At 29.0% G+C, this 25,063-nt stretch overlaps 1 protein-coding gene across 4 annotated transcripts in view; it reads left to right on the top strand.

The window, feature by feature from the left end:
* LOC122630802 (protein tincar) overlaps nucleotides 1–25,063 on the top strand; it is a 233,899-nt gene that overhangs the window by 185,742 nt on the left and 23,094 nt on the right. For all 4 annotated transcript variants that reach the window (XM_043815737.1, XM_043815735.1, XM_043815736.1 and 1 more), the window contains exons 5-7: nucleotides 4,670–4,955; nucleotides 6,745–6,969; nucleotides 8,924–9,055. In XM_043815737.1, the coding sequence (XP_043671672.1) occupies nucleotides 4,676–4,955; nucleotides 6,745–6,969; nucleotides 8,924–9,055 (637 nt within the window). In that variant the 5' untranslated portion in view covers nucleotides 4,670–4,675. The remainder of the gene's footprint in view (nucleotides 1–4,669; nucleotides 4,956–6,744; nucleotides 6,970–8,923; nucleotides 9,056–25,063) is intronic.

Below are 25,063 nucleotides of genomic sequence, written 5' to 3'. Positions count from 1 at the left end.
CTCTCTCTCTCTCTTTCTTTCTACTATTTTTAATAGCCTAATATTAAGTTGGATATTTTAGTCAGTTAATATTATCTCATGTTGCTTATTTAACTATAAAATATAGAAAATTTCAACATTACTTATTCGCTAAAATAATATACATACAGACATATATATACATACTTACTACATATATATATATACATACATACTACATATATATACGTTCAAAGTCCTCTCGAAAGCTTTCACCGAGATGTTAATTTATATTTTCTCGTTTGAGAGATGAAAAGTGGAAGATAACGAAAGAAAAAAAAGAGAGAGAGAAAATGAGAAAGAGAGAGAGAGAGAGAGAGAGAGAGAGAGAGAGAGAGAGATGAGTTTAGAGAGACGTTGAAAAACAGAAAGAGAAGAGGTTTTGGAGCATCCGTAAGCTCTACTCGAAAAGCTTCCTCGTTCACGGACTGCTACTTCTTTTCCTAAAACTTGATCGTTCGCCGGTTCGTTAGAATATTCATAAATTCGCGTTAACTCTCCCACTCCATAACCTCCCTTACTTCTTCCATCCCTTTCCGGTCCACTCCTCCAATCAAGAAGTTTTCTTACCGAAACTTTTGCCCGTTGCAATAGAAGAAAAGAAACATTTTTGTGAGAGTGATACAACTATTAAAATTCTTTCAAATGTCTTCCATCATTTCCATTGAAAGATTATCTTAAAAGAAAGTAAGCAATACAATTTCCTGAAGGAAAGAGGGTCCTTTAATTGTCAGCATCTTTTATGATAAACCTGTTAACACGTTGAATGCCATGGGGATCACTAGTGACCGAAACTGAATTTATCTGCAGTTTTACGGAAATCATAAATCGGTGATCAACAACGTCAAGATTAATAGAAATAGATAATCAAATTAAATATTAATATTTATAAATTTTTCAATAATATCATCGTAACTACAAAGATAAATTTATTAAGGCTGTTTATTCTTTTTTTTTATTATACTTTTCGTTCTAAACATACTGCTATAGAATCTCTACTTACTAGAATTTCTAATTTATGAAATATAAACAGAATATAAACAAATTAACAATGTTTTAGAAACTTAGATCTATTGACATGAACGATTGAACATGCATTTTCTTATTTCTGCCATAGAATCATCTATCCAAAGCTGATTAAAGTAGCCAAGTGAGTTATATTAACTTCTTGATGTAAGCATTATGAAATGCTTTAAATTACGTTTGAAATGATTTAAAAAAAAAAGATTTCGATAGGCGCTACTGTATAAAACTTTTTCTTCGCGAAAAATGTCTAAAACAACATTTATGCCAACAACAATAATTCATGACGGATGAACAGGTCTTAAAATAAAAGATTTTTAATCTAGGACCTTGCTTTTCGAATTTTCGAAGAAGCTTTATATCTCTGAATAAACTATTGTCGAAAAGAATATCATTTTTAATACGATTTTTTTGAAAGAGATTAAAACTTTTTCAAAAATTCGAAAAAGTGAGATCCTAGATTAAATCTTCGTCTTTAGAATGAAACCTTTTTCACTAAAATTCATCAAGAATTACGACTGTTCTCATTGTTGGAGTAACCAATATAAAACCAGGAATAGTGAATAATTTTAAATATGATTATACACCTCACCTGTAGGTAATATTTCAAAATAATATGTATCGTAAAATAGCAGATTTATGTTTTGACGCTATGGACGTTATGTAATATTAATGCGGCATCCAACGTGTTAAAATAGGTATTCTTATGAGTTTATTTACGAATTTAAAGATCTTTTTCCTTATTTTAATGTAAATCCCATCGGAACAATGAATTCAAAAAGAAAATTTCGTAAAGTAATCTAATAAATAAGGAGTTATTTCGAAAAGGATTTCAAATATTTTACATGCAAGTGGGTACATTTAGAATAATTTAATGAATAACAATAATTTAATAAATAACGATTTAATGATAATTTAATAAATAAGTTTAATAAATAATCATTAACAATTTTAATGGTTAATGTTGTTTTAGTACCAATTTTATTATAAGTTTGTAATATTGTTTTAATAAGTCTTATATTTATTTATACATTCAAAGTTATTTAATAAATAAGTATTATTGACAATTTTAACAATCTTCAAATGGATCGATTGAAACTGATTTGTAGATTCTGCACATATTCATATGTTATCTTGTTCAAATATAATATTATATTTTTTATATAGAATATTTATTTATATATATATATAATATATATATATATATGAGGTGTATGTGTGTATTATTCTTTTATATAGAATATTTTATTATGTTTTTTATATAGAATATTTAATATAAATTGTTTATATAGAATCTTTTTCGTTTTTACATAACTGCCACATTACTTCAGTAAAAGGACAGGAGCCTTTTTATGTCATAAACGAAATTGTGAGAGAAAGAGAGAAAGAGAGAGTGTGTGTGTGTATGTGTAGATATATATACACACGTATATACATATATATATATATATATATATGTATATGTATGCATATATGTGTTGTATGTATTAAAACATATACTTGGGATCATAAACATACTGGAATAACAGTAAAAGAAAAGTGATATACATATATAATATATCGTGTGTGTGTGTGTGTGTGTGTGTGTGTGCGTTTATGTGTGCGAATGTTCTTATTCGACATACAGTCACGCACGTAGTAGTCTCGGCACGCAGCGCGTGGGTGGTTTTCTTCGTTCGAAGTGAATGGCGTGACGAATCCGAGGAAGAAGCTCGTAAACCCGGAACTTTACTACCCCTTGAGTTTTAAGGCCGGCACGTAGAGGTTGCTTGAATCTCAGCTCGATCGAGAACCTTAGGGAGTACGTACTACTTCTTAAGTTTTTCTTTTTAAGACCTTCTTCGAAAGCACTTCGAAAAGTCAGAAGGGATCGTTTAATGATCGACGATCATTGGTGCATTTAACTTTACCCTGATTCTTTTCTCTTCTTGTTATAATAAGTCGTAGTAATACATACTGTGTTATTCGTATAATATATTATACGAAATATATTTGAGTAAGTTGCAATCATGTCGAATGATCTGAAGAAATTGTTGCTAATATATTTTTCAATAAATAAGAAATATAAATATTGCAATCGAACGGATGATTCCATCCAATGAAATTATTTCTTTCGGTAAAAAAATATCATATGTACTGACTTGTAATAGATCGTATGATTCACCCTGTATTGAAATTCAAAATTCGAATCAATTTCAAGTACCTTGAATGATCCGAAAAAATCATTTCCAACATATTTTTTCATGAACAAGAAATATCGATATCGAATTTAATCTTTTATCTTTTATAAAAGTTACATTTATCGACTAAGTAACAGTAGTAACAATATAACTCTGTATAAAAATACAATTCATAGAATCCAGAAAACGAAATACGACGTTATTAAAGGAGAATATTTGCATTCATATATGGGTACGTTCGCGTTAATCATTATGATAGTATAAGAAAACTTTGAATAAAGGACAAATGAAAACGAGTCGAGCGTAGGAGTACTGATAAATATTTTAGCATAACCAGAACCAGGAACTATCTCTCGCATCCCCTTTTCTCCTCCCTTTCGTCTCTCTCCCTATTTTTCTTTTCCGTCTCATTGGTACGCGCAAAAAAGAATAATTCGAGTCAAGCTCGTGTATAAATAAACGGAAGCATAGGAGAGAAAATAGGATCGGATGGTAAAAAGTGAAAGAATGAAATGGAAGGGTGGGGGTTGTAGTATATAACGGGTAGATTCAATGGCGTGCAAGAGATAAACCGTCGAAATACCTACGACGTCTCTTGTTTTTATTCTCCAACATTTTGTTCAACCATTTGTTTCTTTTTAATGCTACACGTATCTTGAAAGTTTCTATTTCTTCAACATTTTTTTTTTTTTTTTTTTCTTTATTCCGACGAATGTCAATCTCAAGTACAACGAATTTTCTCTATTTTTGTTTTTCTTACTTTAATGAAGTTGTTTCCAAGTAGAAATATTAACGAAATTTACAATGATACGTCTGTTGAATGTTGAACAAATTTAATGATACCAATTTACGATATTTTTTATTTATACATCTTTTAAATAATGAAAATAATAACTATGAGAAGAACATTGATCTTTCATATAGATTTTAATTGCGTTATAAAATTTTACAAATCTGAAGATTGATAAGATCGAATAAATCTATACGGATAATGAAGAGAGTTTTGAAAATAATTATTTCTACTTAGAGATATCACATTATCGCATTATTAATATTTAAACACCGAGAGAAATAAATTTGAATATATCGAATACACTTAAGTAATACGACGATTATATTACGTAAACGTTATTAAGTAAAAATTTGTAATTACGAATTATCGTTGCATTGGATATTTATATTACATGTATTATATTCTATGGAATATAATTTAATTGTAAGAATAATGATTACTCGAGTAGTAAAATAATTAACAAATAAATATATTTAATATAAATATAACGTATTATGTATATAATTCTCTAAATGTTAAATATAAATATAAACATATTCTGTATATAAATTCTCGTAGAATCGTAGATCGTATGATTGTTATTGATAGAAATATTAAGTGATAAAAGTCGATGTACGATCGGACCAAACTCTAATCTTTTCTTTTTTAATTTCAGAACAAGATGTCAATGACAGGGAGCTTGATGGGTTATGAGAACAATAACGAAGTGAATCAAGCGAAATGCAAGAAACCGTTGAAGCCACTTCCGGTCATGTCAAGTATAAATTCAAGCGGTGTAACGACGACAAGCACCGGGAAGTCGTCGAAGAAGGTTCGGAATTCGCGTAAGAAGGAATCTTCAGTGCGAGGTCACGTGAATAGTCTTTGGTCGGTATGGTACGGCATCTTGGCGGTTGCATTTCAGACTTACATCGCGATGAGATACGCCAGAAGATTTGCCAGTGAGTTCTTTTCTTTCCTTTTCTTTTTTCCCTTTCTTTCTTTTTCTATTATCTTCTTCTTTATTCTCCATCGATCGTCAAAAAAAAAAAGTAATAAATAAAAAATGGAGAATTTTCCTTGATTTAATCTTTTCAGGAAGACTTACAGATATTTACATGAGTTATAATTATTTACGTCTAGCCTTTGGAAATAGTGATTCAATATTTTCAACGTATTGAAGTATTACGAAAGTTTTTGTTTTTATTTATTTAATTACCATCGAGATATCAAATAAATCAAATATAAATTAGATCGATTGGATTGTCGAAATTTTGAAAGATCATCCATAAAAAGAGATTAATATGTTTTGAAGATTTTCTTTGTTTTCTTTTTAAAAGATCGAAACATCTGATTTGCCTGAATTAAGTGTAAAGTCTAATGTAAAAAAAAAAAAAACATGACAATAAGTTCTCTCGAATGTTACGTTTACAAATAGTTACGTTTGATTGAATTTCTATGATATAGATTCTTCAATCAACGTATTTATTAATAAAAAATACATGTAGAGTGAGAGAGAGAGAGAGAGAGAGAGAGAGAGAGAGATTGTAGTTTCAATCTCTTTCGAATTACTTTAATAGCATTACGATGAATTTATTAAAACTCACCCTGTAGATAATCCATTTCAATGTAATAGACGTTAAAAACTTTGGTAAGGGAAAGATAAAAAAAATCTCGACGATGGCAAAGGATATCTTCCTTATTTTAATTTTTTTATCTCGCAAAGAAAAGTCACGTGTCATGAGCAGAAGTTCATCTTAACGAGATTTAACGCGAGTTTTTCGTTTACCGTCGGTCAGAATCACAGAGAAACGCACACACAAGCATCATCACTGTCGCAATAAAGGAGAGAAAAAGAGAGAAAGAGAGAGATAGAGATAGAGATAGAGATAGAGATAGAGATAGAGAAGGAGAAAGATAGAGAAAAAGAGAAAGAAAGAGAGAGAGAAAGGGAGAAAGCTCTTCAGAAAGCAGACGATTTTTTTTATTCTTTTTACTTACGAATCAGCCGGCGAACCACACCACCTCTCTTAATCCCTCACCTTAGGTGCACCAGGCTGCTGGTTTTATAGGATTAAAGGAGAATTTCCGTCTGCTAGGAAAGTTCGCGTACCGATTAAAAGAGAGAACTCGAGGCCTCCGTGGCCGTTTGTTAACAAGACGGCTAACGCTTCTAATAAGTAAATCGAGGACGTGCACCTTTCTCGTCTACGTCGTCGAACTTTTCGTAAAAGTGAATTAAGCTTACCACGGTAAAAATATTTTTCTCTTGCTACTTTTCTTTTCTTTTTCTTTTTTTTTTCTTTTTTTATTTTTAATGTACGTTTATTATAATTTTATTTATTAGCATTCTCAACCGAGGATGACGAGTTAATCCGTCATGAATATTTGATCCTCTCTCTCTCTCTCTCTCTCTCTCTCTCACTCTCTCTCTCTCTATCTATCTATCTCTCTCTCTCTCTCTTTCTCATGATAAAATAATAAATAATGTATTACAAGTAATTTGTTTTTTTCCCTCTATTAAGGAAGCATTATATTTCTTGATTCTACTTTAATTTCTTATACTCATTTTTATCTATTTTACTTTAAATCGAAATAAATTACGAACATTCACGTTTATCCGGAAAATAAAATCTCTTCCTTGCTAACAGGTTAAAAAATTTACACGCGAAGGAAGAAAAACAAAGGCAAAGAAAAGCATGATTTTTAACTCGGACGAAAACAACAAGCGAATTCTTTATTTTCTTTCAGCGTATCTCTCGTTACCATGGCCGGCGGATGCACCACCACCGAAAATCGAGTTGCACGCGTGCCTGGTTCTAGCTGGGGCTGGAGTGGTTTTACTTCCTGTTTTACTCGGTACTGCCTTCCTCAAGCTCGGAAATCTCGCCAACGACGGAATTAAACTTGGCCGTCATTTGAGCGCGTGCTCTCGCGATCCTCCTTCCTCGTTACTTACCAACAATCCAGATAATAGTGAGTTGTCTTCCTTTTTCCACAACAAAGAATTATATTTACCAAAAAAAGAAGAAATGAAAATCTTCCAAAGATTTTTGTTATTTTATTAATTTCATAAATTATCTTCAATTTTCTTTTTCTTTTCTTTTTATTTTTAATGACGAACCAAATTTGTTAAATGTTTAAATAATAGTTATGGAACTTATATGTAATATTTGTATACTTATGTATATATAATTACTTATATATAATTGATAATACTGGTATATAATTTATATAACGGTGTAAGCAAGTATAATATAATATTAAATTAATAGGTATATATATATGTGTGTGTGTGTATGTGTATATATATATTATAAATGTGTATATGTATATCATAAATGTAATATTTGTTTTGTTGTTAAATATAATATAAAAATATATATATAATAAAAATATTATATTAGTTGATTAAAATATTAATATTTTAATATTATATATATATCATAATATTATATATATATGTATATATATTTATATATATTTAATATATATAAATATATATTATATTATATACATACATACATACAGTGTGTGTGTGTGTGTGTGTGTGTGTGTGTGTGTGTGTGTGTGTGTGTGTGTGTGTGTGTGTGGAGGATGTATGAATGGTCTATACAAACTTCGAGAATAAATTCCAGGTATCTAAACAAGTAGAAAATGTTCTATAAACATGGGATCGAAAACGCTTGCTTCTAAGGTTACAACGATTCAAAGTTTTCCTGCCACGGTTAGAGAAATTATCGCGTGAAATCGTGGAAAAGTTATAAACTTTGTTTCTTTTTTCTTTTTCTTCTTTTTTGTGCTCAAGGAATGCAGGTTGAAGGGAAGTTAAAGGAATCTCTAAGGATTTAGAAAAAAAAAAAAGACAAGACGATATAACGTCTATATCTCCAATCATTGCAAGAAAATATCAAACCATCGTAACTCAAAAATTTCGAAACTTATATTAATATTATTTTATAAATTAATATTATTATATAAATTAATAGGTTATTTTCTTGTTTAGATTTCTGGAACTTATTCCAAAAATTTGTACAGACCTTGTATATATACAGGTTGGTGAAAAAGAAAAGAATTTGATATTTTAATGACTTAGTAAAAAATGTCTAATTAACATGGATGGTAAAATGAATTCTTTTGATGTAAATTAACTATTAAATTATCTTTTATTATGCGTATTTATTTAGGAGCATTTTATTTATGAACGTTCGATGTCGTAAATCAGTCTATTAGCAACATATTGGACGTACACAGAGGAATTTGCTTAGATAATTCAAGGTCGTCAAGATAAGTTTATTACGAAAATAAGCAAAAACTATTATTAACGAATATAATGTAATATGCGTATAATGTAATGTAAATAATAGAGTATGTGTACATTCATTGTGTTTCCAAGCGATTCACTTACTTATTAATTCATTATTATTCATTAATATTTACTAAGTTTTATTATAGATTGTAAAATTTAATTTACATCGAAAGGATTAATTTTAGGAACTACGTTAATTAGAATTTTTTACTTATCTCGGTATGTACTGCACACACATACACATACACATACACACAGAGAAAATGGTAAAAAAGGGGACCAATATTTTAAGGGCTTATAGTACTCACCGAGATGAGTAAAAAATGTCTAATTAACTTGGGTCCTAAAATTAATCCTACGATGTATATTAAATTTTATTATTCATAACATATATACATACATAATATATTATATATATATATAAATATATATATATACACATATTGTGCGTGTATGTATGTATGTAAATTGCCCACTTTGGGATATTTTTTTTCATTGTTTTTTTTTTTTTTTTTTTTTAAGTGCTTTTTATCGAAAAAGGAAAGATCGTGATATCTCGTGTATGAAAATTTGCCGACTCCGTTACGGATAAGATGAATGTTCTTCCCTTTTTTGTCTCAGGCTTGGCGAATAATTTATGGAGACATGGTGGACCAACGTCGGCGTTCGTACATCTCTGCACGGCCATGTGTTTCCTTCTACCGTCTCTGCTCATGGAGGCGAGGATGATACACGCTGGATTTTTGCCAAAAGGTAATAAGCCCATCCTTGCATGTCTTCTACTCGTTTCACTCGACCTCTCGTGTTCCTTCTTTCTTAGTCGTCGTCGTCGTCGTCGTCGTCGTCGTCGTCGTCGTCTTTCGTCCTGCTAAATAAACGCGATAAGTTTTACCACTTTTTTGTCACGTCTTCTGTTACTTGTATTCGGAAGAAACTTTTCGCAAGTGTTACCACTCGAAGTTTCGAACAATTTCAAGATAATTGCTTGAAATATTTCGATGGTTTGGAGAATTTAGATGCTAAAATTCTCTAACTTCGAAATTTCTTTCGTGCTTAAAACGGAACGCCACTATGATTGTTAAAAAAGAAAAAGAAAAAGAAAGAAATAATGAAAGAAGGAACAAGAACAAAATAAAGAAAGGTTATTTTTGTAAATTTTAATTGACTAATCAATATGTTTATACCAATTTATTATTTTGTTTCAATTAAATGCGCATGTTTGACACTGTATATGTTTTGAACATTATTATTTTATATCAATTAAGCGTGCATGTTTTCGAAAAAAAAAAACATTAGAAAAAAGATCAAGAATTTCTGTATTCTATCTTAAGCTATATGATTAACTGCACGAATGTTTTTTATTGCACGTAGAGATTTTTGAATTTTTGGAATTATTTTCCTTTTACAAAAGTAATACAGTCTTAAGAAAAAAATTTCTAAAATATGTAAAAACAATTGTCAACTTGTTAAATTTTCTGTGAAAACATCTTTCTTTTCTTTTAATCACAATAATTCTACATATAATCGAAAATAAAAATAAAATTCAATGAGATAAAAAGAATAAAATTTATTTAATTCTTTAGTAATAACAATATCATTACGAGAATAATACGTTTATAATTTAACAATAATATACATAGAATTTGAAAACTATTATAATCTCATTTTTGAGATCTCGAATATTAATGAAATACAAAGAAAAATTTTTTTTTGTTCGAAACGTTTTACAGTTTACTTTATTCATTAATATATGATATTGAGAGAAATTAAATTTTATCGAGCAAGCTTCGTTTGAGAAATCGTTGACTTGAACTATTTAAATAAAAAAAAAAAAAAAACATTTTAATACCACTATTTAAATAATAGAAAAATTTATGAAATTCTTAAAATAGATCGGAATATTTCCCGTATGTTCTATCTATACTATACTATAAAATCATTCCGTATACGGCGAGTTAACAAGATACGAGAAATGTACTCGATCTAATCTCATAGCTTGTCGCCATAACAAACTTCCTATCTTTACGTTCTTCCGGATTAGATTTAATCCCGTAGAATTGTAATTTAACGTGGGAAATCAGAAAATTTGTAGATCTGGTTTGTGTCTGTTGACTTTACACGTATATTCGCAAGCGTATAAATGTGCGTTCGTAAACACATGTATAAGAGCAATCGTTACTATATATCGCGCGTAAATGTATTTCTCAACGCGTACGTAAACTCGATAAGTTCCGAAGTCGCAAGAAAATTTAATATAGTCTCCTTTCCGTTCCCCACTCAGCCATCTCGACGTGGCAATGTTGTCTGCATCTCTGAGATGACGATGACGTAGCTGAGATTTTACTTGGATTATTTTTTTTACGGAGAGACAGATTTTATTTTTCTTTTTTTTTTTTGGAGAACTCATTCGTACGTTAGTAGTTGATATATTTTAATAATTTATTGAGCATGAATCACGAGACTCGTAAGAATAAAAAATATTTTATCAGCCACTCACGAGTTAAAGCGAAATGGATATTAAAATTCCATGAAGTAAAGCGAATTTTAAACAATTCTTTTCTTTTTTTTTTTTTGTCAAATATAACAACAAAAGTGAAGTTCATTTTATAAAATAAACTTTACTTTATATAGTTTATTTCAAACATAAATATAATGGATATATATATAATGGATGATCCACGCAATTGAAACAGACTGTATCTTCTAAAGGATTGAAAATAGACAAAAATGTTATAGGTCGAAGTTTAATGTATTTGATGGTATCTGATGGTGCATAATATGCAAATAATTTTATGGACTTTTGTGCGTCGGTGCATCAGAAAAATGTAATTTTATTTTATTTTATTTTTTTTTTTTTTAATAGAAACTTATATTTTTGACTGCACCAATTTATGCAGTTCTTTATGCTCTATATGAAAGTATTTAACATACTTATGCCCTAAATTTATACATTAAAATGTTATTGTAGCTAAATTTGTCTAGATTATTTAGATCTGTCACCAAATATTAATGAACGAGTAATAGCACGTATAATGATGTTTACTAATAAAAATCTTAATCTTATATCAATATTAGGGATTAATATTAGGTTAAACGATTCATGTTTATCGAAATAATTCAGAAAACTTTTATTATAATTTTTATATAATTCAGAAAATGAGAAAGGTTTCGATTTAAAAAAGCAATACAACTACAAAATGCACATGTATTATTCTAGTTGAGAAAAAAATATGATCGTTGATACGTAGTTCATCTTAAACTATTAATCTTTTTTCTGTAACATTTTTTCTAACATCAACAAAAAAAAAAAAATTGACTTGTTACAATTGCTTGAATCATTCTGTATATATAATGCGTGTAATAGACGTTATTTGTTAAAAATAATGCAAAGACAAATGGTTAATCGCTTAATAATGGTTACCAATTGTCGACAAATTAAATTTATTATCTAATTTTTCCCTCCAAAAGTTTAAGATTTTGTCGAAACGATTTAACATCATAACTATTAAAAAATTTATTTTTTTTTTTTTTTTTAATAAAATTATTTAATGAACTTAATAAACTAAAAAACTATTTATCCTTAAATATATTTACTCTTAAATACATCTCCAAGAAAAAATTCTTCTTAAGGTTCATAAAAAAAACAATCGATGTATATATTCTTAGATGAGGATTAATAACAATTTTTATCAAGTTCGTTCGACAAATTTTTTAAAAAGATTTATCATCGACTATTATCGCAATAATACTTATCAATCGAATTACGAGAATTTCATTGGAAGAAATCAAGCGAAGAACGAAAGCCGCTCGTCTTTCCTGACCAAAGTTAAACGAGTTAAGATCGGGTGACTTTGAAAGACTGCAGGAAGCAAGGGAAACTGAAGTATTCGTTTCGCACGGTCGACTTCGAACCCTTAATTATTGACTGCGACTTAAGTTGCACTCTCTCAACGTAATGATTAAAATAGTATGGTTAAAATTATACTCCTTTGCAATTATTCTGTTCAAGAAAACGAGATTTTTTTTTTTTTTTTTAGAGAGAACACCGATCAATTTAAAATATTAATTCTGATCTTTCTGTCTGCTATGTCTTATTCAGAATGTTTCAGAAATAAATCGACAGAACTTTAAGATGATATTTTATTAGTCGTTGTAAGAATGGAAAGAAACGTACAAACATTAGGTCACATACATAAACAACGTATGTAAACAAAAGTTATATATATCTAAGAAACGTTTGTTTTCCTATTTATAAAGATTGTTTACTCATAACAGACTTTACAATAATTTAAAACTGTCATAACGTTTCATTATAGAAATTATTGAAGATGATTTTTTTCTGAATTAACGTATACCTCGTAAACGCGTAAATTGTCAATGTTGCTTGATCTAAATAAAAAATGTTTATAACTTGGAAAGGAGGCATTTCCATGTTTATATGTATGTCATATTAATTAATAAATTAATACATTAATAATATGTATGTTTATATTATTAATATCTTTACAGTAAGTAGTTTATCCTTACAGTGCTCTTAAAGTTTAGAGATCTATTTCTGAAATACTCTATATATTTAATATGTTCGCCTATAAATGTCCGAGCAAATATTTCATAATTGATTGAATTTATTAGAAAGTTTATTTGAAGAAATTTGCACGGCTCTTGGTTATCTACAAAATGCGTCTAAATATTTTTTTTTTACGAATATTTAATTCTTTTTCATATTTGTATAGTAGTGATCATTTTCGATCAAAATTATAATTAATAATAAGTTATTACTATGCATCGTTAACGAGATAATCGAAATCTTAAAGCTGTTCATCTGCCTTTGTAATGTCTTTGTAATGATTTACACCAGCGATGAGAATAGGCGTAATTCTTGTTCGATTTTGATGAGTAAGGTATAATTCTAAAAACGAAGGTTTAATATATCAGTCCTGTTTTTGGAATTTCTGAAAAAGCTTTATTTTTTCGCAAAAAAAAACGTGTTAAAAATGGTATTTTTTCGACAATAATTTATTTAAAAATATAAAGTTTTTTCCAAAATTCTAAAAAAGCAACTTGAATATTAAAATAGTTTTCGTACTAAAGTTTGAAAAATAATCATCAGATTACATCATATTTCAAAGTCGTTTACATATTCGGTGTAAGATCGAATTAAATCTTCAAATCGTTAAAATACATGACTATTTGATTTGTAAATAATATAGTATAATAATTTGTATTGAACGAAATATGAATTACAAAACAGTATGAATCTGTCAATTAAGATATCGATTATCTCATAAATAGTGATGCATAGTAGCAATTTTTTACTAAATAATTATATATATAATAATAATAATCATGAATAATAATAATGATTCTAGTTGCTTATGATTATTATTACATAAATATGCAAAAAATTATAATTATACATTTAAAAATGAATAAAATAAAATAAATTTTTACATACACTTCATAGTTGACTCAAAGTCGTATAAATTCTTACTACGTAACTTGTAACTTTAACCAATCACGATATATTTGTTTAGACATATATCTTATATACAAGATGTCCTCAGCATGTTTTCTACGTGAAACGATACCAGCACGATCTACGAGTAAAAAATAGAAAATAAAAATGTCGTATGTACATAGACTCAAAAATACTTTTTGTCAAAAAAGGTTATAAGAAAAATAATGAATTAGTTTTCGTTCGATGTAACACAAGAACAGATTGTTGATATTTTGATCGAATTGACTCTTCTCCAAGTTTGTCCAATATTCCAATAAAGCAAGTAGAGCAGCAATTCCGTTAGTAAAACTATAAATGCAATGTACATAGTCATATTCATCATTTGAGAACACTCACCACATGTTGATATGAAATCGTACAACTTTCTAATGATTACTGATGTCAATACGAACCACATTGCTTCCTACAACGAGCTCAAGTATGTAAACAGTTTGTGTAAGTAGATTAAATAAACACCGGCTGTTATTATGATACATATGTACTATAATATCGAACGAAAACCGGTCCGTTATTATCTCGTATTTTTCTTGTAACTTTGTAACGAAGTATTTTTCAGCCTACGTTTGCATTACGTTTTGCTTTTTATTTTTATTTTCTAGAATATCACATGGGTGATATTGAGTAGTAAAAATATGGGGGAGACATAATAGTACAACATACTTTTACACATGTATATTAAAAAAAAACATATTTATATATATATTATTATGTATATATTATATATTATTATATAAATAAATATATTTTATATATAAATATATAAAATATAAATATATATTTATATATATTTTTTTAAATATATTTAATACATTTATATATATTTTTATATAAGTAAAAAATATATTTATACAAAAAGAAAAAGAAATACGTTTGTATTGACTTTACTATTTTGAATGTCAAAAAATCTAATACACATTTTTTCGATATATATCCGAAGTATTTATGCGGCCTACTTCTATTCTTGACATAATTGTACACGTACATACTTACATACATTATTATACAGAACATAATTGTACACGTATACTTACACACATTATTAACAAAAGAGAATATTCAAACTGTAGCTCGAACGATTTAAGAAGTAATAAATTTCTTTCGATAACAATAAAAAAAGAAGAACAAGAAGAAAAAAGAAGAAAAAAGAAATAAAAGGGAGTCGAAATTAAGTTCACTAGGTGTAGCCTGTCTAATTTAGATACGAGCTTATCACTTACTTGCACGAATCGACCATTAATATAAATCTTATAAGATAATAACAATGTGGAATGGTCAAGCGTCGACAAATCATTATGGCGTGTACAATCGTCATAAATTTAGTTTCACTCTTGACGATTCGGTATGTCCGTGTCCTAAGAAGAAAGGAGGGGAGAATACTTTAATTATTTGAATAGACTGTCGGTCGACACCCTCGTTATATCGCTTGCGATACACCACAACCATTTCCCACCCTTTCTCTCTCTCTCTCTCACTCTCACTCTCTCACTCTCTCTCTCTCTCTCTCGATTTACCCCCTTGTAACCGGAACAACACGCGCAGCAAAACTTTGACTACCCCTAACTCGACGCGTTTCTTGCCACCACCTTAACTACCACTGGTATCTGTCTTCTGACTTGATGTATCATAACTTGATATTACAGTAGAAATTTTCGAACTTCACCCTCTCTCTTTCCCTCCCCCTTATCCCTCTCTTTCATTCTCCCCCGTCTCCTCGGCCATCATTCTCTCACACTTAACTTTACGTTTACTCTTTCAAACAATAAAAGCGTCGTAACTTCAGGCGAGTCATTCTAACTAACATCGTAAACGCGAATAAGCTATAAATTTCAACAAGAATACGTTAGCATTTTATTTAGATTATTGTAGCAAGATGATCGTTTCCTTTAGCATTGTTAAATTTATTCATTTTCTTTTTCCTTTTTTTCTTTTTTCTTTTCTTTTATTTTTTATTTGCTTTCGAAGTATTCAAACGACGGAAAAAAGTAGTACTAATCGTATAAATACATGATTGATTTATATCGTTGATCATTTTCGATATAAATACATAAATCGAATTTTAGGTTGCTGACTCTCACTGTATTATTTCGTTATTAGACAATTCATTTTTCATTCAAATATTTTCTAATTCTTGTCAAATTATGGAATAATTTATTTTGTTAACACATTTTCTTTGAAGAGACTTTTGTTGAATGATTCAAGAAAGTCTGCGTTTGTACCTAAATTTTATGACGTATTACGTGCAAATTGAGGAAGACAGACAGACAGACAGACAAAGAGAGAGAGAGAAAGAGAGAAAGAGAGAGAGAGAAAGAGAGAAAGAGAGAGAGAGAGAGAGAGAGAGAGAGAGAGAGAGAGAGAGAGAGAGAGAGAGAGCTATGGGTAGTTACAGTGCTCATAATGTTCTGGTAGGACTCTCGCAAATATCATTTGCCGCACGCATTAAGCTCGTTCATAATTACGACAAAGTGACGTACATACGCTCGAATAGGGGTAGAAGTATATCGGTGTGTACGTATATATATATAGATATATCATATATTATACATATATAAGCCCTACGTAACGAGTATATAACGCACAGAGAGAGTCTGGCGAGGAGCAACAAATTGTTACTCCTTTAAACGTTGGAGTGGGAAAAATTATGACGACTTAAATACGTTCTGCTTAATTATTCATACTAGACAAGGTCATTCGCTTCGAAAATAATTTCAAGTCGTAAATTATTCTGATTTTGTCGTCGTTTAAAAAACATAATTTCATTGTTTATTTAATAAGTAAATCAAATTAAATAAAATTAATGCGGGGTGATTTAAATATATTATTGTGGCGACAACAAGAAAATATATACTGGGTGTTTGAATACAAGGTTTTTTTTATCTCGGTAACACGACATCCTTGAGAAAAATTGTTCGGGCAAGAATTATCTGATTTCGAGGAAGAAATATTATGACGTTTACTGTTTCTTATTTAATGAAAGGTTTCAAATACATTTTAAGGTCAACTTCTTTTTCTTCTCTCTTTTCTTTTCTTTTTCTTTTTTTTTTCTTTTGCTTTTTTTAAAGAGAAAACTATATTTTTTATAATGGTAGCATGAGAAAAAAAAAAGAAAGAAAAACAAGTAATTCATATCTAAAATATTTTTTAATCCATTTTCAATTCATCGAGATATTTACCAAAATATCTTACAGCTTTTAAGAAACAGTAAAACAGATAAAAATTATTTAAATTTGTCAAACAATATATACAACTATTAATCGTCCGCAAATTTTTTAGTTTGGTTTATTTATGCGGTATAATGTTTAGGCTAACATGGACTCATATACGTGCACGCACTTTGAAATAAAAAAAGTAGGAAATAAGAAAGAACATTAATTAATTATTTTGTTTCTTTTTTTTGTTACGCAATAATACACATGTGTGTGTCTAAGAATTAAATTTATTAGTTAAAAAGAAATATTTCTTTATCTTTTATATCTTTCTTTAAAAGCTGCTGATTATCAATATTATTTAAATTCCAAACGTGTGAAAATATATTATTAAATATCAAGAAAAATTGAAAACGGATTAAAACAATAATTCAAACAAAAATTACTTGTTCAAAAATAAAAACAGAATTGACTTTAAAATGATCTTGAAATCTTAGATTAAATGAAATACAAATGCCATAATATCATCCCTTCGAAATCAAATAATCTTTATATAATTTTTTATATAAATTTTTCTCAAACATCTTTATATATATATATATATAATATATATATTTTTTTTACTAAAATAATAGTAAAAACTACTTGATATCTTATTCGAGATATATTAATATCTCTATAACAATGCATTTTCATGGATAAAAATATTGAATTGAATACAAAAGTTTCACGATTTCATGGAATAAATACAAGTATACTATTTATTTTTGTACTTAATTGGATATTTAAGGATTAATTCGAAGGTCAATTTTTTTTCGTATAAAAATTTATATTTTCTTTTTTTCACAAATTCTACAAAGGATGCAGTGGGAATAATTTAAAAAGAAAAAACTGTTATATGAGACATTGCCACATTGGAACATTTATCTGACTACTTTATTCTTTATATAAAGAATATAATTCAAACCTTCAAGGTATTTACTTTACAATGGCGTACGTTTAGAGCCTTTAAATTTTATTTTCCATAGCAATCGACGATGTAATAAAATATTTCATAAACGATGATACGCTAAGCTTACCAGAAAATCACTACTTTTCCCCCTCAGAGAGTGGTTTTCAAAAGATACGTAACCGCTATAAGATCATGCTCTTCACTCGTCTCGTAAAAGAAGGATCTTTTAGAATGGAAGCTCTTCGTAGAAGCTCGTTTTTATATTCCTCAAAAGGAGCTTTAAAAACGTTTTTCTCTACCACGACAATAGAAGGTTAAGCTATTTTTTTTTTTTTTATTTCATTATTTTTTCCCCGTGCATTGCATATAAAATATCTTTTCTCTTTTTCTCTCTTTTTCTTTAACATTGTGTCGCACCTTCCATTTACTTTTTCCAACGATGTTATTATTTTACCAAACGTCTAGGTGACCATCAAAAAAGCTTTTCTTCTCCATACAATCCTATATAATCTTTATCGACCACTCACCGATAGCATGCCCATCGTTCTTATGGCAAATTGGAAAAGATATTTATCGTGACCTTCGAAGGGTAGAAAACGAAGGGACTTGGCCGATCATGCGTGTGAGTATCTTTAGGGCTCGAAATCTGATAAGAAAGAAATTGAAGTGAAGGGCTATCCATTAGTATTATTGGTCAATGCTTTATATCTCGAGAAAGAAAAATGTTGCTTTCCAATAAATATTTGTCTAACTTCATTTAAAATAATCTCTTGATTATCGAACTCGATTTATGTCCAAAATTTATGTCGTGACAAGATTTATTCTGAAAAAAATTCGGTAAAAAATGTTCGTAAATGATTTAGGCTATTAATGGATGTATAAATCGTTTAAATCGATTTTATATATTTTATATATATACATACATATATATATATGTATTTATTTATTTATTATATATTATCTATCTTATATCTTCTATGTATATATAAAATATATAATGTATGTTATTTTTTTAACGTTTACATTATATAAATACTGTAGTACTACCGCACGACCTTGAAAATTCGCACAACAGTATGCAGCAGTTCTCTTGAGAATCACTCGTTTACTACTCGTGTTTCGTAATTTTTTCTTTTTTCCGTTTTTTTTTTTTTGTAACTCTTTTTGTAACATTACAATTGCAAATTACAAAAATTATACATTCGATTTGTAAAATAAGATTTACTTAAAAATTTTAATTTTTTGTTTATTTTCCTACTTAATTTTGTATTTTTCTATTTAAACAATATATAAAAAAAAAAATTGTAAACTTGGTAAACATATTTAATTAAACTTTAAGTTTCTTAATAATAATTAAACTTGCAACTTAAGTAATTTAGTAATTATGTTTAATTAAATAAACAAGAAAGAAAAGAGACCATTTTTTTTTAATTCTATCCCATTTACGGAAGAAGGATACGTAAATTAATTTTTTAAAACTCGTAAAAAGAAAGGAAAGATGAAAAAGAAAACAAATATTTTATCTTCACATCATAAACTCTATATTCAAAACGGTTAAAAAATATGTTAAAAGAAACAAATTAGTGTTAATTTGCATTACTTTTCATGAAATGATAATAGCACTTTTAATGAAAACTTTGAAGTCGATTTTCTTGTAAATAAAATCGTTTTGATCGAATATAGTCCCCCTTTTCTTTTTTTTTTCATAAATTGCTTCAATTTATAATAACCTTAGTCTTCTTTTAGTTATGGTTTCATTCGAGTGCCCTAGAAAAAGTTAATACGATATTAGATACATATCGGTACTACTAGAAGAGGAGATACTCTTGAGAACTAGTCGAAGTCGGTGCAAAGTGTGGCTTGGCAAACTACCACGGTGATACGGTGGTCTAGGCAATCAGGAATTTCCCTAAAGCAGTCTGACTTAAACGAGCCCCTGTCGACAAAGTTGCCAGGTTGTGGGTATAATGTGGGTACATGTATACTACACTTACACATATATGTAAGAGCACATTAATGTAAGCGCAGGAAATCTCGAGTTTACGAAGGTAAACCGTACGAGTGGGAAAGAGAGAAATAGAGATTGGGAACTTCTTAGAATAAACACGTCGAAACATGCGAAAGTGGAAGGTCGAACGGGCAAAGTTCACGAGCTTGGCAATGAATATTTCACGAATTTTCATCCATCTTAAATTATTCCAAACGAGAGAGAAAGAGAGAGAAAGAGAGAGAGGAAGGGAGGGACGTAGGGAGAAAAGAAATTAAGCACGAAAGATTATATTCGTGATAATAATAATAATAATAATAATTCGTAGGAAAATCTTTTCAAAGGTGTCACGTGATGAAAGGAAATTAGAGCGTGTTGGAGACAGGAATCGTTAAAAATTCATTTTCTTTCAAGATACGTTCCGACCCCATTCCTTGGTAAAAACGTTTGCATACACATAACACACACATATATATATAGGGTGGCCTAAGCAAATAGAGCGATTTCGATGTTCTGTAAATATTAATTTTAATAGAAAAAATCTGAGATATGTTACATTATTCGAAAAGTGGCAGGAAGCGGGATCGCATAACGGAATATTAAAAATTTTTTTTATACTTATAGATTGCCAAATTATCAAATTTTCTTTAGTTTTTCTTTCTTTTTTTTTCTTTTTAATGGAACTGAATATTCTTTTCTATAAAAAAGAATATATATATAAAATATAAAAAATCGAACTTTTATTAAACTTTATTAAACAATATTAAACAACTTTGTTAATAAGATTTATTAATTTTTTATATAAGAACAATTGAAACATAGATAATTTGTTCTTTTCTTTTTTATTCTTTGTTTCTCCTTTTTCTTTTGTTCTTGTTTTTTTTTCGTCCTATGCAACCGAATAATAAAATCTATATAAATGAGATAAATTCAAAGTGACATTATATAATATAACGTTTGAATCCTTTTCAATATTAGCAATATTATTTATCATAGAAAATCTATTGAATAAATTAAAAGAAACGTTCGAAAAATTATTTTTTTAAAATATCAAACTTTATCATTAAAATTAATGTTTACAAAAATATCAAAATACTTTTAATTATGTTGACCACCCTGTATATATAATGAATACATTATATATATATATATATATATATATATATATATATATATATGCATATGCATATGCACACACACACACACACACACACACACACACACACACATGAATGTGTTTACTATGAACTGTCTGGAAGCGAAGGAGATGTGCTGAGTAATGCTTAGAGCTCGGGCTAACGCGATGATCATTAATCTTCTTGCATGCGAGGAGATTAAAGGCTCACACGAAGCTTCTTCGATCTTGCGAATAAGATCGATACCAAAGTGCAAAGTTCATTATTGCGAGAGCACGTTCCTCGAAGTCCTCATTTAACGATTCCACTCGATTTCCTAGAAAAGTATTCGTAAAACGCTACGTTGTGACCGACATTTTCTTTTTCCTTTTTTTTTTCTCTTTTTCGCGAATAATTTATTAGGTCATTTTTTTCTATTTAAAATTAAAAATTATTTATTTTTAAAAATATATAATAATAATTAATAATTAATAATTTGATATGTATTATTATTAATTATTTTATATGTTATGTTATTATTTATGATTTTAATGAAAAAATTGAATGTATAAAATTTTATTACATTTCTTATATTTTATTACATTTCTTATAGCATTTAATTAAAAATGTAATATTTCTTTTTTACGTCATATTTGAAGACTGATCATATATCTATCTTTATTGAAATTCATTATTTCATATATCTCATATAATTACATCGATTAAGTTCAATATAAAATTATTAAAAAATAGTATTTACAACTTTTGTGAGATTTAAACATGTATTTAGAAATCAATTAAATTGACGGATTTGGTAAAATTTCTATTCGTCAAAAGATTTTTTCTAATCTTACAAAGAGATAGATGTGTTTGCAAATAGTTTAGTACGAAAGCGTACCATCTCGTTTTCGTCGGCTTACACGGTAACACGATACGCTCTTTAAAAGTGCACGAAACGAAACACCGAGGCGAGAAAACGTTTGTGTCGCGTCGATGAAGAGGAAATGAAAGGGGTAAAAAGTCAGGAATCTGGGCGTATTGGTGCTGGCGTTAGTCGCCGTCACATGCTACGAACGCTATTGCATTTCGAGAGACAATGGGAGGAAAATCGATAGTGTACGGTTCACGGAGGAGTGACAATACGAGCGTTGAAACGTTGTTCGTCCTACCGGAATATAAAGGACCAGTCGCGTTTTTGTTCCATCGAAGAAATTCCTTTTAACATTTGAAATAAACACGTTCTTCTTTAAAGACTTGTTATGTTAACAATGATACTCGTTATATTTGATGAACGTTGATAATATATAAAAAGAACGAAAAAAAAAGAAAAAAACAAAAAGTAATAGACGTAGCTTGAAGTGTAGTAGAACCACGTCGAAAACAACACGAAAATCTTCCATTTTTACCACGGTCATACTAAATTAATTAAAATCTCTACCGAAGCATCACTCGGACGCGAGCGACCCACTTTTACGAAAGTCGTTAGTCGTTCGAGGTTGGAAGGACGCAGTTAGATAGGACATGACCTCTGGCATAGGATGTTCTCGAAATAATTCACAGCTCAAATCACGAACGAAAATCTCCTCTCTTGCGGATGAACTTGTTAGAAATTCAAAACTGGGAAATTGGAGGGACGAGGAAGTAACGAGAGAAAGAGAGAGAGAGAAAGAGAGAGAGAGAAAGTTATCTCAAAATATACGATATAACTACAAAATTATATAAAAATAAAAAAAAGTCTTCATTAATCTTCTTCTTCTATCACCAAAAAACCGATTTAGTTCTTGATATTCGAGTAAAATAGAATCCGTTCAAATTCCATGAAATTATACGCGAGACGAAATAATCCAAGACGTTAGTTCATAAGTTAATCTTGTGGGGATGGTGAAAGGGAAGAGAGAGGGTTAAATTCTGTTAATTTACAGCAGGAAAAGCTTCCGTTACTATATCTGTCTATCTTAGAGTATGCCTGTGGAAACAGTATTAGCTAAATTTCCATTTACAAATAGGGAAATGGAGTATTATCGCGATGAAAACGCGATATTAATAATCTATCATATAAATAAATAAACATATGCGTATATATATACATATATTCATATATATTATATAATATATATATAATATATATATATATATATTATATATAATGAAAACTATAAAATATGTGTGCGTGTACGCGCATATACCGAAATAATGTTCAATAATTATAATCGACCATAATAGGAAAAGTACGTACTCATGCGGTTTATCATCCTTTAAACTCCATCGAATAGTATTAGCGTGAAATAAGATTGAAATTTTTATCACGAGAGAATATCCATCATCTATGCTTTCTATATTCGAACTATTATATATTACATATCAGATAGCTCGATCGTTTTCATGAAAGATATATTAGATTGTCTAGGATGGTATATTGGCCACTAAAAGTTTCTAGACCATCCTGAACTTTTTCATTTTTTTCATTTTTTTTCTTTTTTTTTTTTTTTTATTAGTTCGCAAACGAGTTCGCGCGAAAGCGGGCAGCCAGTGATGGAAGTCAACGATTCGGGAAACAAACAGAGAGAGAAAGAGAGAGAGAGAGAGAGAGAGAGAGAGAGAGATGGAAAGAGAAAGAGAGAATGCCACTATTGACGAAAATCAGAACGTTGAGAAGTGCCTCGAGCGCGACACGAAATTGCTCTCAACCATGCGAGTCCTTCAAAAATAGGACAAGTGCTCGGTTCAAGCAACCATATATCTAAGTATCGCCTTCATTATACGCTTGCATTTTAGAGGGTTCACATAAAACCACCCTCGTAACTTTTCAAAACTATTTGACTTTTTTCTTTTCGATTATATATTTTTTATTGTTCTTTCTTATTCTCTTTTTCTTTGTAATAATTATTATTTTGTTCGGTTATGAGCGACACGAAAGACACAAAAGTGAAAGATTAATTCTATTTCTTTTTCTTTTTCCAAATTTGTGCAACGACTTGTCGATCATAAAATTTATAAATATCGTAAACGTATAAATATCTTTGTAAAATCTTTTTGTAGAATATTTGTAAAATATCTTTGTAAAATATTTTTGTAAATCTCTCTCTATCTCTCTTTCTGATTTCTTTCTACTCTTCCCTTTTATATTTTTCTATATTCCATTCTTATTTCTGATCTCATCCGATCAATTCTTACAACAAAAATAAGTTTCAATCGCATTACAAACAGCTTATATAATATTTTGTTTAGTGATTTTTAAAAATTTTATTTAAACAAAATTATTCTTCAGTATATAATAATCCTATATAGTTTTATCCTGATTGCTTGTTAATTACAAAAAAGTAAAGTCCATGTGAACGTGCGAAATTTTTCGACTGCGTACTTTCGGACTCTCTCTCTCTCTCTCTCTCTCTCTCTCTCTCTCTCTCCCTCTCCCTTTCCCTCTCTCTTTTCTTTTTACTCGTGTGGCCATTAACATTAATTCACTCTCGGAAGCAAAGTGGCGAGAGGTAACGCAAAGCAGTGCTCGTGAGGCAATTTGGTTTTTGTAGCTATACATACATTACATATTATATACACAATCTATAGATACATATGAGTGTGTGTATATATATACATATACATATACACACATATATATACACATACGTCAATATTCATGCACATTGTAATCGTAAATTCGGCGTACACTCTCGTAAATTACGAAGCCAACAAAGTTGAAACACAGTGTACATGGAAGTGTTACACATGTGTATGTGTCTTTGTATATTTGTGTGTGTATGTATGTATATATATATATATATATATATATATATATATATATATATTATTTCGTGCAACCGCTTTGGCAAAAGCAAGTTTTAGACCATATAAATTCCCGTATCGCCTAAATGCGAGATAAAAGCAACCATACAAATACGCGGTATTATCTATTGTGAATGTAACGTTTAACACGAGAATTCTACTGTCTGTTGTTTTATCAAAGTAGGAACGATACCAATGGCAACGTATTTATAACGATTTATTACGTTATTCGTAAATATATACGTATCTGCTTAAAATGG

The sequence above is a fragment of the Vespula pensylvanica genome, chromosome 7, assembly GCF_014466175.1.
Source record: "Vespula pensylvanica isolate Volc-1 chromosome 7, ASM1446617v1, whole genome shotgun sequence".
Taxonomy (NCBI): domain Eukaryota; kingdom Metazoa; phylum Arthropoda; class Insecta; order Hymenoptera; family Vespidae; genus Vespula; species Vespula pensylvanica.
The sequence above is the reverse complement of the archived record's forward strand: the minus strand, read 5'-3'. Positions and strand labels throughout refer to the sequence as shown.